Genomic DNA, 14665 nt, shown 5'->3' with positions numbered 1-14665 from the left:
TCAAATGAAATATGGATTTAATACTAAACATGATTTAATGAGCAGCAGATGGTAAATTGATTCTTTATGGAGCGACATAAATGGATAACAACTTCTTGTGAAACTATACAGTATATACAGTTCTTCAGTTCCTTAGCAATCTCTAAATGAAAATTATTCACAATATATGTACACAGTCTTCCTAGTGTGCTTTGTATTGTACGAATATATTCATTTCTTACTAGTGTGGAAAGTATCTGTTTATGTGCCATGAAGATGCATGCATTGCTATAAAATGAGTGTAAGACTGCAAAAGCTTTGATCCATGTTCTTAACTTCAATTGATTAGCATCTGTGCTTCCTTCTGTTGTATAAAGTCCCCGCAAAGCCTAAACACAGAAGTTTAGTTGAATTACTCCACTTTGATTCAAAATGCTTTGCACAGATTTTATTAAGAAACAAGACTGCCAACCACTGGAGAATTACCATGGCCTCAAAATAATGCCCATAAAGTATTGGTACTCTCGATCCTAATTGTTAATACCGCAGAACAGTTCAAACAATCTGAATGATCACTCCCACCCTATTCATTATCAAGACAACTAGTCCTATTGTTTACCATATTTAGGCAGTCAAAATTCTTCCATACCCTCATTAAATAAACAAAAGCAGTTGTACTTTTCCATTGTAACATCAAAACTTTGCTAATGGACCCTGATAAATGCAGTACTGTCCATTGCTAAGTATTTATGGCATTTAAAAAAACCTCAATGTATTTATCATTTGTGCACTATCATGACTTCTTTTGTCAGTAACACGGAAGACATTACTAAGCTAAGCTCTCTTTAGCGAAAATCTCTATTTCCAGGTTCTCAAGTTTCAGGTCCTGTTCTTTCTAAAATATTTTCTAGTTTTCTATCTTTTTAAATCGTGAGTTTTACACAAATTCTAATTTAAGATCTGGATGAAAAAAAAGCAAAATATTTCCACCATGCCTCAAAAAGAGCAAGATTGATACACTTCAAAGTGACTGCATAGATTCCTATGAATATCTTCTATACAATGGATGCCCTACTCAACACAAGTATTTGTACAAAAAGTATGGGAAATTTTTTTATATACAGACAAAACAGAACCAAAAATAACTGAATGAATAATTGGCGTCTGTCTATACCAAAATATTAGACTACTAAGGAACTGATATGCAATTGATAGCTTCGCTATGCAGTCTCCTTCTACCCATCGCAATTTTGCTGCCCCATCTTTGTCACAACTAGCTCTTCTATAAAATGAAAAGAAATTAATAACCTTGAATAGAACATTTAAATTCAAAGTTTTCTGGTTAAAAATACAGAACAGTAATTCAAACAAGTGTTAAAACTGCTTTCCAGGTATTAATAAGTCATAACGCATTTTATTTACTCCAAGTACACGGGCATTTCCAAGTCATGTTGATAGATACAAAAGTAGATGCAATTTTCATTAACACTTATGGACTGAAGTATTCATCATTAGACTTAATCTGTGTGGATGCAATTCAACACAAAGGCTTCTTTCCGTAAACATCAAGGTTGCTGGTCTACAACGCACTATGTGATCATGATGGAATATTTCTAAATTAACATATTGAGAATGAGCCCCACTTCCCTCAGACAAGATAACGAGTTAGTTGTGACCACAGCGACCACGATGATATAACTGCAGATTGTTTCTTTGTACGTTTGAAGATTTTATTACAAATTTCTGTTTATCACTTTCACTCATTCTCCTCCTCTCCCTCTTCAGGCTCGAGTTTCCTCTTCTTTCCTCTCTTTGGGCTTGCCTCCTCTTCTTAAATAAGAAGAAAAAAGGTTAAACAGACCATTTTCAACATGGTGTGCAGGTGAAATAGTACGAGAGCATCAAATGTGAACACCCAGAATATCAAATACCCAGCTATTACAGATTTCAAAGGACTTGTCGGATTTGAAATAGAATCAGTTTTGAATTGCCAGTCTCTTGAATCTCAAGTGCCCACAGACACCTAAACCATTGCAAATGACATTAAGTTGGTTATTTCTGAATCACAAACTTCTGTGCCATGTTTAATTTGCAGAAACCATTAGATATTTCAGCCTACCTAGTCTTGTCCTCAAGTGATTATCTTTTGGTCTTTAGGCAGAGATGCACATTGCCAACCAAGAAAATTTTGGACAAGGTATTGACACATACTGCAGAAGAAACAAAATCCATGTGGACACCATAAGAATGACAAAATCATTAAAAAAACGTGCCTCTGAACAATTTTTAAACACTATTTACAATTCTGTATTTTAATCAATGTCTGGCATTTTAATGTCAAGAATGAAAAGGTTTATAGCAATACTACCAATCACAGTCCACAAATAAACACATATGTCACTGACTTATAATTTTCCATGAAACTAATCATATGATACAAATTACCAGAAATGACTGGAAACGACCAAATGAATAAACTGTTCTGAATAGCATGTCATCTGCTGAAAACTGATCATACTCACAAATTAGCAGAAATAACTGAAAATATCTCATATCGCTTCAGCTCAATTTTTTTCTTTTCAGGGAGAGGAATTTTATTTCTACAGTGCCTCGATTCATGAACTGGCTTGGTTGTTCAAGACATTCATGCCCAATTTGGGATGATGGGCATCTCTACTTTCTGTCTCTAGCTACCTTCCCTAAAGATATTATCTTTTGTTTCATGATGATATACAGCGGTTGCACTTTAGACATGTCTCTAATGGCTAATTTGAGGGATCAAATTATTATAACCCTCCAGGAAACAATTAAACTGCAATACCTCCAAAACTCCGCAATACTTAAACAGATCTCAATAATAAAAGTTCATGTATTCAACCATTATTCCCCAAAGATATGATTAAACAAGACCATGGAGAAAAGGCATAAAATACAATCTCATAAATATATTTGAAACTTTTTAAATCTTGCATTGGGTACAAAAAAATCATAGGAACCACATAACCTATGCTCCATTTGGTTCAAAGCCCACAATCACACAGCTTGGCAGTTCTATAGTAGGGCATAGAAATTAATGACATGGGTCTTGAGATAACCTAGAACTATTTTCTTTTGCTGGGATTATTTCACTTTTTCTTTTCAATACATTATTGAAAATCAGTGAACTGTTTGTTGGGAATCCCCTTTTACCCATGAAACCAAAAGGTCTACTCCAAACTAGCCCGTAAATATATTATACTAGTTTACAGAAACCACAAAATCACTTCATATATATGGCCATGTACTTCTACTTACTCTTGTAAGAATTTCAGTTAAAGCAAATATTTATGACATCCAAATGTGAAATTCTTGTGGCTTAGCATGAACTTGTGATGTCTTTTGTGGGCATTTCACTCCATCAAAATTTAATTAAACTGGCCAGATGTCCATTTGATTTTGTTTTTGTTTCTCGGTAATAAATAAAATATCCAAGCAATACTTTAAAACACTCCACAAAAATGAGGAGTTAATCCATGTTTATAAATCTAGAGATTTTTGCCAACAGTTGCCAAATGAATAGTCCAAAAGTTTACACCTCTTAAACTGGTGATCAGACCTATTAAAATTAAATATCTAGTGTTTGAAAGGTTATGAACTTTTTATATGATGTGCCCATTTTGGTCAAAAAGTTGACATACATACTCAATGTAACAGGTTTTTGAGCTTTCAAAATGATGTCAGTTCCGGTTCTGATTATATGCATGACCCACTCAGTTCAAAGCTCAATTTCAGTAAAACTCCATCAGCTAAAACACTCATCTAGTTCTTATAATCTGATGTAATTTGTAGCTTTAAAATAAACTGCCTTCACTATCACCAGCCAGTAGGTTACAATTTGCTGAACTGAACCATCTATATTGAACCGCACTAGGATTCAGCCTTTAGGACTGTTATGTAACCCGTATTTTAAACATGCATTTGTAAAACTTCCTTGATGCATGGTTCAAACTATGACAGAATGTCTTGTCCAGGACCCAACATGACAATTAAACTTTGCGAAGAGAAAGCGTGTTAATGGCATCATGTGAAAGTGAAAAACGTCTTTATCCAGACATTTTAGTCATTTTTTTTCAAGGCTTGGAAAAGCCATTTTTGAATTTTATACTTCTTCCAGAATTCCAGACCCGCGAAGGAACCCTGTACTAACCTAGTTCTGTTCTGAAATTTGAAATGCCAAGCCCCTTGAGAGGTACATGCATAATTATTGCTAATACAAGTGTCAAGTATAATTTGAGTGTAATCTGTATATTACGTGCCATATTTACAGCAGATATCAAAAAGATATTTTTTTACTAATAACCTGGTTCAATAGTTGGTAATAATTCTTGTCACAAAGGGCAAAATTCATATGGTTTAGAACCAGATTACAAATACAAAATATACTGAAAAATTGTTTATATTCCACACTCACTTCAACTGGTCTACATGTGTAAATTTCACTCAAATATGTTCAACAAAAATGCTTCAGCACTGGTAGCATGCAGAACTCCACTAGGTATCTTAAAGTACTCCAAAAGTGAAACCTGCTGGGGGTGCTATAACAGTGTGCTTTTTTGTTCTGCCACATGCCACAAGGTTTTGTATTGCTGCTTACATTTTATCTGTCACACACGTAATATATCATGATATTACTACATGTATGACAGGTAAATTATAAGCAACAATACCAGCCCTTGTGCACATTCCAACTGTAAAATTTGTGGCACAACGCTGTGTGAAAAGTATAATGAACATCGATGTTTGATAACTGAATCCATACATTCACTTTTTTGTGGAATACAAATCATTTTCCTTGGAGATGAAAACATTTTAACTGCAGTGTAGCTTAATTACAAAATGGTATTAATCCAGAAGATGAAACATCAAACAGTGAATGATTTGTGTAGGCACATGCACGGAAAACTGAACTCAAGCTAATTATGATATATGCTAATCTTTCAGTCGCAAAATTTCCAACACTCATGTAGTTTCCCAAACTCTATGTGCTCTTTGCTACCAATGTGCTTCATCTCTGAAACCATGCCCAGTACTAAAATTTGTGGCATACTGTGTAAAAAGCATGATGTATATCAGTATATGATGGATGAATACAAGGCAATTTTTGGTAAATTCCAAGCTACACTTTTTGTACATTTCTTTTTCCTTGGTGGTGAAGACGTTTTCAAGATGAAATACCCAATGATAAATGTTGGTGGCAGATATGTGAAGAAAAATTCTAGTTATGCCAGGGTTTCTTTCAAAAGCATTTGTAAAACTACTTTATATATATATATATATATATATATACACACACACACACACACACATACATATACATACATACAGTCAAACCCGGTTATCTCGATTACGTCGGGGGTGTAAAAAAATCGTCGACATAACCGGGTCCCGAGATATCCGGGTTCATAAAAACCGGTAATTTTAAAAATGTCCTTGAGCATTACTCCTGTCTCTTGCTGGTGTTTACTGGAATCCCCTCCCACTGCATGTTACAATAAAATAAACAAAACGCTTAATTGATAATAAAATGAAATGAACTAACCTGGTGTTGTTATCATTTATTCCTTTTTTATCATCATAAGTAATTTATTAAAGAAAAAATATATCTATGAACTCCTTATATCACATGTAGCGTATGCATCCATTACTGTAGTGTGCATCACTTATGTCAGATAACACATGACGCATTTTTATAATTGATGTGAATATTGAAAAACAAATCATGTTTGGTTGTACTCAGAGGTTTGAATATGTTATCAGATTGAAAAATGGATCAAAGAAAATCACAAACGAGAGAGTGAGAGAGAAACATCCACCGATTGCTTTCAGGCACCCGCCATTCACGCATAACGCGGTGTTAGGTGCAAAATAACCAAGATTGTATTATATCCAGGTTAATATATGACAGTATCTCGCAGATAAAGATCAATAAATGTTTTTGAAAATACATGTACATGTACATTGACTGTGAGTGCAAATGACACTCCTTTCGCTAGCATGGGTTACAAAGAGTATTTATTAAAGCAAGTTAATGTTGAGTAGACTACTTACCCCGCAGGCATCAATGCGAGTGACTACTGCCGTAACGGACCAAAATTGTGTCTGAAAATCGATCGCTTTTGCTGACTATTTCTTGTACAATTTCTGTGAGATTGACGTTAAAAAGTTGCATTTCGTCGAATTAAGCGGGTCCACATGTTACTTCGGACCGAAACTTATGCCCGACATAACCGGGTTATCGACTTAACAGAGGTCGAGATAAGCGGGTAAAAAATAGCATAACAAAGAAGAATTTTTTCGGGACCGGACCAAAATGCTCGACATAAGCGGGTTGTCGAGATAACCGAGGTCGAGATAAGTGGGTTTGACTGTATATACATACACACACGTATTAAAATATCCTTTCAAGACTCTCCAAAACATCTAGGTTAGAAAAGAGGATCATGTACAAAACCACAAAATGCATCACAGAAAACAAGTTTATATTCCTATAAATTTCAATGTACAGAATACAAATTCCAACATTATTTTGCTGACCTGCATAATGTTGCCAAGTGGGAACAACATATTGAACAAATTAGTTATATTATATATATATATATATATATATATATATATATATATATATATATATATACACACACACACATACATACATATATAGACAGATAAAGGAATGCAGGCAATTAAAATCTTGTCTTGTAACGCAAAGAGGTTAACCCTAAATTTATATGTGCCAATAAAATCTCGAACTAGATTTTTCAAACAACATACTCTTAAGATGAGCTGGTTAAAAATCCACCACTTAAAACACATTTTCAAATGGGACAATTTAAATTTTGACAAAAAATCTTTAGAATTATATACTGTTCCATAAAGGACTGAATTTTCTGTAAAATCAATTAGTCTTCTTGTACAATGCTCAACCAGTTCCCAAGCCTGTATCAATACAGGGGCTTGTATCGCTTTTTTTTAAAAAAAATTTATAAATACAAGGGATAACCACTTTCATTTCAACCCTGAGATTAAAAAATTTGGACAACAAGTTTGGCTTAAAATGAATAGCAGTGTGTTCTCTAATCTGGGTTTCTTCCAAATATTCCCATTCCATGTTTTATATTTGGACATTTAGGTTTGGGTGTGGGGTCATTGCAATTGCACATCAAAAATTTGGTTCTGCTGCCACAGTTCATAGCAACATATGGTAGTCACTTACCAGTGGGCCTAGCAAATTTTAACTTACGCTATATCGACTCGTACCTACATCAAACAGAAAATTATTTATTTTCTCAGAAATGGCAAGTATTAGAAATGTTTTGTCTTTAATCTCTGACAGACTAGACGAAACTATGGCATAGATGAAACCTGACCCTGCACTCACCATTTGCATTACTAGTCACATGACGTCACAAATCTCAAACGATGACATTGGAAATCCAATAGTCATATGATATCGACAACGTCCTTTTTAATGTTCTTGTACAGAAATTCAATTATATTAAATGAAATTCAGATACTTTTAAAAAAAAAAACACCAACAAAACTCCAGAAGTTATTCTCAGAATATAAAAATATGGAGAAATTTCTGTTCATTCATTATTGTATTTTTATTACAACCAGCAGACATGATTTTGGTCTTCCATAATAATAAAAAAAACTTGAAAATCTGAAAAAAGGGGGGGGGTCCACCCCCAACGAGGTTTCGAGGGTCAGCTCCTGATGCAACTTATGATCTTAATTTATAACAAAATAATCATTTTGAAAAAGTAGCAAACTTGCCAAAAATTTTCAACCTTTTGCGGCTTGATCAAAGATTTGTTTAGTGTTCCTTTTTGTCACCAATGATTTTGTTGCATAAGTGCCAACCTCCAGGCTCACAATTATTGAAAATAGGGATAAAAAGTAGTGAATCTGGACATGAATTAGTGAAAAATACCACGACAATAACTCCATCCACTCTGTCCATCAATACTACACTATATCAAGATCGCAAAATAAAACTAAAACACTACATATATGCAGAAATATTTATTTATCAAGACATGATACTGTGGCAGACTTTAACTTCCTCAACTGCTTGATCGTAAATTTGTTTTCTAAACATTTCAGACTTCTTGCCTGCTGGTTGATCTTGGTGACTAAAATTGCTGACAAATTTTCAGCAGATAAGGAGGCCCTAAAGTCTGTCTTATTTTTCCTCACGCGAGAAAATACTCTTACGCTGTCACTGTTAGGAACGCATAGGAGCTGAAGCACTTTTGGTACTTCCACAGCAAAATTTGGAAGCGATTTTTGAGTCCGGGAACATTTGTCAGAACTAATGTTTAGCATGGTCCCCAGCTGATAAAGGTAGATTGTGTTCGACAAGAAAACTCACAAATAATGCTTCAGCGGTGGTAGCTTGCATGTCTTCCACCGATGGCTTACAATATTCCAGAGCTAAAATCTGTGAATTCTAAATTTTCCAAACTTCTACGTGTTTTTTTTTTTACAACTGACGTGCTTCCTCACATCGTCTCTGCAATGGCACACTGAGTGCAAAAAGCATGATGAATATCAATGTTTAATGGCAGAATGCATGGACAATTTTTGAAATAATCCAAATTAAACTGCACTTTTTTAGCAATACTTTTCTTTTTCCCTGGTTGTGAAGACATTTTCAAGATCTTACATGTGATGCTGAACAGTAACTCAAATCAGTGTTGGTGATGCATGTGCAGAGCAAAATTCCAGTCAGGCCCCAGTTTCTCTCAAAAGCATTTGTAAAATTACTCTTATAAATATAGATTAAAATAGGCTAAAATGCTTGCTCCTGAGCCAACTGTATTACCAGGTGGTAGATCTACTAATATCATAACCTGCAGTACCAAACCGTTTTGGCAACTGCGAATATCACGACTAGTGCTTAACGGGAAATCAGTTATTTTATTAAAGATTTAAAATAATTGAGAACTGGAGAATTCGTGAATTTTTGGCTTGAGGTGGGAATAAGTGAATCGCTGACAAAGTCGTGATATTCAGCCAAATTTGTGAGGGTTGGCAGCTATGTTGTTGGCTCAATGTGCAATCATTTCTTTTCCTTCTCAACGACAGCCTTTTTACTTTCAAGCTCCAGCTTGTATTGGCGACATGCAGTGCACATATTCTGACAGAGGGCTACTTCTGTTCTCATGCTGTTCCAGATTCTTCCAACCATGACTTCCGTAATTTATATCTTTATTGCATAGGTCACAAAATGCCAGTCATCGAACATTCCGTTTTCTTATAAACTGACCAACTAAATTTCCATTGTCTTTTTGCTCCAGCCATTCCCATGCATTTTTTAAACCTTTATTTAAACTTCCTGTGTCATGGTCTCTCTCAACAACTTGGGACGCCATTTTTTGTAAGCATGTATCTTCTTTCCATTGCCATCAGTTTTATTTACACAAAGATTCATTGGAAGAATTTAAACTTCTGACCAATCAAAATACTCTTTACAAGAGTCGTGGGCTAATATATGGAGAGTGAATACATTACAAGGTTTGTTGCAGAATGGGACCAACCAGACTGGACATACTGGTTTTCCTACCTTCTATGTAACGAAAGATACGGATATCGAGCCGAATTTGAAAATATAAATCTACTAGACAAATCTAATCCATTGAACGTTTGGACTAACTCAGCATATATGTTTATTGCAAGCACCAAAATGATCTATACTGCACCCACCAAATATTCTGGTTAGAACTTATATTTATGTTTAAGATATTATGCCAAAGGCTGATTTAACGACATTAAATTTAAAAACAGCATGTAATCATATGGGAATTTGTAAACAGGTCACAAATATAAACACTCATTATTGCACCCTAAATTAAATAAATTTGACACCCCTTCATTTCTTCAAGCGAATTAAGTGAAAACATGTTCCCATGTTCTTCCTATGATAAATTGGTAGCAAATTGTCCCTAACTGTACATTACAATTCACCTTGCATTGATTTACTCCAAAAGAAAATACAGACCAGATGAATCCAAGAATATAAATTCGTGTTACTACTGTTTGTTTTAACTGCACTTGTTCTTTTACCCGTCAACTGAGTAATAACCAGACAATACTTTAAAACACCCTACAGGAATAAGTTAATGAAATTTACACAAGTGGAGTTAAAGATACCATAATAAAAATTTTATGTTTTAAAATGTATTTTCTTTTAAACATTTAGTGAACCAAAAACAGGAAAACAAAAAACATAATTAGATTAAAGAAGCAAAAGGCTGGCATGTATGAACAAGAATCCTAGTCAAAGACCAAATGAGATAAAAGCCAACCTGAATAAAACTCCACATCAAAAAACAATATTACCTTCTTCCTCACCCTCCTCTTCCTCTTCTCCCTCCTCTTCTTCCTCTCCTAAATCATCTTCCCCTTCCTCATCATCATTCTCTGGGTCAAAGTCTTCCTCATCCTGAAAAAAACATTTTAAAGCAGAAATCATATTTGTTTAACACACTTTACTGAGTATTTTGTATTTTTCTATGCAATCCAACTTGCTAAAACCAACTCAAGACTTAACTATACACTCGATATTAAATGTCCATATAAAAGCCAACTTTGATAGTCCTATAATGTAAGACACCTCCCCTGATATTTATGTTTATTATGTTGCCATCATTTTGCCTAAACAAAGGCAAGGTGATGCGTGTTTCAAGGTCGACTATCATTGGAACAAGATGTCCAAAACAGGATTAAGTTAAAGTATGTAAGACATACAAATACTGAATCAAGTATTTAGATGGATTCGTTTCATTCAAGATATTTATCATCCTCCTAGCCAATTTTCACTTAACTGAAGCTCAAAGGAATCTAAAAAAACACTTTAGGCCATAGAAAGGTGTCAGAATGGGCTGCCAAGTTCGAGATATTCCTGAAATCTGTGTTCTTGTTCAGATTTTAGTTGAGCTTGGTACACGGTACTGCTATAAGGCAGTACAACAGGGACCTAAACAAAACACAAATATCAAAAGAGGCGTCTTACTATGTAACACTTATCTAATTAGCTGCTGTTTATGAAATGCAAAAATAACGTTTTTTAATCCATCCAAAGCACAAAAAGTTGATTAGAAGCATTTAGTAACAAGTTTTAATGCAGAGTGCAAGCAGTCCATGAAGTTTTGGGGTTCTTTTCTAGGCCAAAGTGCAAGCCATCCTTAAAGTCTGGTAACTGTAGACGGCAAACAACTAGTTAGTATGTGGGGGAAAAAGACATGGATGAAGACAAGATAGATGAAACTAACGAGAGAAAAAAACAACACAAAAACATTGATACAATATTTAAGAAAAACATTTCAGTTATTATCAATTATAAGCATCTTCTACTGATAAGATTCTCTATTACTTCCCGAGAAAACTCCGAGCCAAAAGATGTGAAAATGATACTTACAAATTCAATATTCCTAGATACCCCTGGGAAGGATCCATGAATTATAACCCAAGCGACTATGTTGAATTTAAGGTCATACTTAAGAGAGGTAACTAAAAAGCTTCCTCAACATTCCACCCAGCAACTAAGGTCATGCGATAATGTACTAATGGATAAATAAAGACTTGACACGACATGCAGAATACTAAATTAGTCCATACAACCAAGAGTCCCTTCAAGCAACCAATGCTCTACCGGCTCAAAAGAGCATCCAGTAATTCATGATAAGACAATTTCTTCTCTTAACGACAACAAGGTTTCCAAATTAACTGCTATGATGGAATAGTCAATGTCAACTTGGCATCATTCAGGAGCAACATGTCATAATCAATCTTCTGGTGCAAACCCCCTTCTGTTTTGGTCAAGCAACAAGATTAAAGATTTTCAAGACGGATGCCTTGGAGACCATATTTGATACCAGACCGGCACTATTTCAATTTAGTTGTTTTGTGGATTTAATTGCATTTTTCAGGATAGATACACAATGATATGACTAGCCATCTAGTAATCGTAACAAGATTCTGTGTGAGAGTGTGATTTAGATTTTTAATGTAGCTTGAACTATTTTTCAATCACATCGATACTAAGTTATTCGGTGAAGCAGTTTACAGTGGTGTCTAGCACTGAGGTAGCATGATGATGTCCCAGCCAGTCACATTATCCTGACACAAGGCCGACCAGCCATAACACTAAACCTCTTAATGATGAGCGTCAAGCGAGGCAGCTGTTAGTACCATTTTTGTAAGTCTTTGGTATGAATTGGCCGGGGATCACCCATGATTCTTATTAGGGCCACCATAATATAAGTTATAAAGGCACCATTTTTATTTACGATGAACCAGACATCATAAATAAAAAGTCTTTCCATAAAAACCCCATGCTCACAAGACCATTCATTTAAGAGAAATGGTAAGATCTCAGCACAAAATAGGCTATACATGACAGCCAGTATAAATGGTGGAGGAAGAACCAGAGAAAACACCGAAAAGAACCACGCCCCAACAAAAAGCTAATGGCAACTTTTCACATGCTTCACTGAATGTCTGAATGGCACCATTAGGACCAACCTGACAAGTTGTTTAATGGAAACCACATGTAGTGATAATATTTTCAAGCTGGCTACTGCTGTGCCCATATCAGATATCCAATGTATACCACATTCATTCTGAGCCACCTACACGCCATAAGTCGTCTGGTAAAAAACCCATAAAAATATTACTTTTTATTTAGGAGGATTAGCACTGTCAATATGGCAACGGTGGCAGCCATACTGGGCAAAAAAATTGGCACCATTTTCACTAGCGACCAAATAGATATCACAAGAAGTCTTCTGGTGTAAACTTTCAGTTTCGATGAAGTAGCAGTAACAAGATTTTCAAGTTGACACTGCAGCTGCCATAATGACAATCAGTTTGGCACAATTTTCATTTAGTACAAATAAAACATCGCAATTATCAGAGTGAAAAACCCAGGCAACAATCATCCATCCAGAAAGAGTAGTGACAAGATTTTCATGAGGGCCATCAACACCATTTTTTTAAAAAGCAGGAACAAGACATCATAGTAAGTCATCTGGTGATAACCCAATGTCAATCTGACTCTTAAGTAGATGAGAAGTAGCAATAGCTGATGAGGCAGCTATATTGGGCATCACATCAGCACCATCTCATTTAGGACAAATATAATAACATCTTGTAAACACCTGATGATATGATCATCCATTCAGGAGGAATAATGATAAAAAATTATCAGCTTTATCGGTCATCCAAGTGTGCCATTTTCATTTAGAACCAACAACACCATGGAATAAATGTGTGCATGTAAAGTTTCAAGGTAACCAGTTTAAGAGTAGAGACAGCAGTTGTGACAATGGATGGATGACAGACTAATGACAATAGAAAATCTCGTAAGCTCTTCTAGTCTATGATAGGTAGGGAAAATAATAGCATTTTTCTTGGCAAAGAACCTGATTTTCAGTGTCATACAAAACTTGAGGAAAAGATGAGACCTGTTCTACACACATAAGAAAGAAAAAAAATTTCAGACATTTAACACTAACATCAGAAATATTTTCCTGCTCCAAGTACTCAAGACCAACCTCCTCTTCCTCCTCGCCCACTTCTCCATCTTCATCCTCTTCCTCTTCCTCCTCATCATCATCTCCTAAGTCATCTTCCTCATCCTCATCCTCCCCCTCCTCATCTAATAAAGAGACAGATGCCAGTATATCATCCAAGTCAAAGCTAAGCATCCTGAATGAATACTGGAAGTATGCAGTCGTAATCAAATTAAGTTAAGAATAAATTATTTGGGCCCCTCCAATATAATGACTACCATGGACTCATAAATGCTTAAAGTATTCTTTCATGTTCATGACGGAAAAGTAATTAACCACTTTAAGATCTCATCTCATTGATAAACAGGCACATATTAAGATAACAATGACAATAATTTGTAACAAGTTTTAAAACAATCCACTGAAATGTTTTTACAATTCCATCAAACCAAATTTTAGAACAATCCATCAAAACCATCAAGCCCATTCAACAGATTCAGTCATATACTACAGCTGCAAGACAAAAAGAGCATCAAATGGACCCTGCTGTTGATATGGAAGTGAAGTAACTTTAAACCGAAAAATGCATGCGTAAAGAGATTTTACTATAAGTGCATTTAGTCAAAGAGCATTAATATTTACAAAGTTTTATAATAAGACAAAAAAAAGCTATAGGAGTAAAGACATACATTCCTATATATCACAACATCTCAAGACATGAAAGAATACCACTTAGAAAGTTCTGGTTCAGAAAACAACATATCCTAGATGCAAGGATAACAAGTGCTCAAATTATGTGACTTACCCTCATCATCTTCATCAACTTCATCTTCCTCCTCACCATCCTCTCCATCTAGTTCACTTCCTGCAAAAACATAAAAAAAACTAACAAATGTTTTAGAGCTATTCAAGTAACACATCTACAAGGATAGTGAAATCAGCTTAGATATTTTTGCTACTAGGAGAATCTATGGTCTCTTGAACTCCACCGTCATTGCCTACAGCCACAACAAGAATTAAATGCTGCTAAATCAACCCTCAAAATTGTATTCTTCAGCAATAGCACGATTTTCTAAGTAGCTGCTGTGGTGAACAGGGCTTGCACACGGTACATTAAAAAAATCCAATCT

The 14665-nt window shown here is 35.0% G+C and overlaps 1 protein-coding gene across 4 annotated transcripts in view; it reads right to left on the bottom strand.

Moving 5' to 3' along the window:
• The window catches only part of LOC149794136 (acidic leucine-rich nuclear phosphoprotein 32 family member A-like), a 43674-nt gene continuing 29009 nt past the window's right edge, over positions 1-14665 (bottom strand). The window contains exons 6-9 of one of the 4 annotated variants that reach the window (XM_089968192.1): positions 14341-14400; positions 13578-13681; positions 10363-10465; positions 1-1806 (exon numbers count right to left, since the gene is read on the bottom strand). In XM_089968192.1, coding sequence (XP_089824318.1) covers positions 1736-1806; positions 10363-10465; positions 13578-13681; positions 14341-14400 — 338 coding nt within the window. In that variant the 3' untranslated portion in view covers positions 1-1735. Of the gene's footprint in view, positions 1810-10362; positions 10466-13538; positions 13682-14340; positions 14401-14665 lie in introns of all 4 variants that reach the window. The other 3 variants (XM_089968190.1, XM_089968191.1, XM_089968189.1) reach the window with 3 other exon arrangements.

Source organism: Sinohyriopsis cumingii, chromosome 8 (assembly GCF_028554795.1).
Source record: "Sinohyriopsis cumingii isolate HCF-2022 chromosome 8, ASM2855479v2, whole genome shotgun sequence".
In the NCBI taxonomy this organism is placed as follows: domain Eukaryota; kingdom Metazoa; phylum Mollusca; class Bivalvia; order Unionida; family Unionidae; genus Sinohyriopsis; species Sinohyriopsis cumingii.
This window is presented reverse-complemented; position numbering and strand designations above follow the sequence as displayed.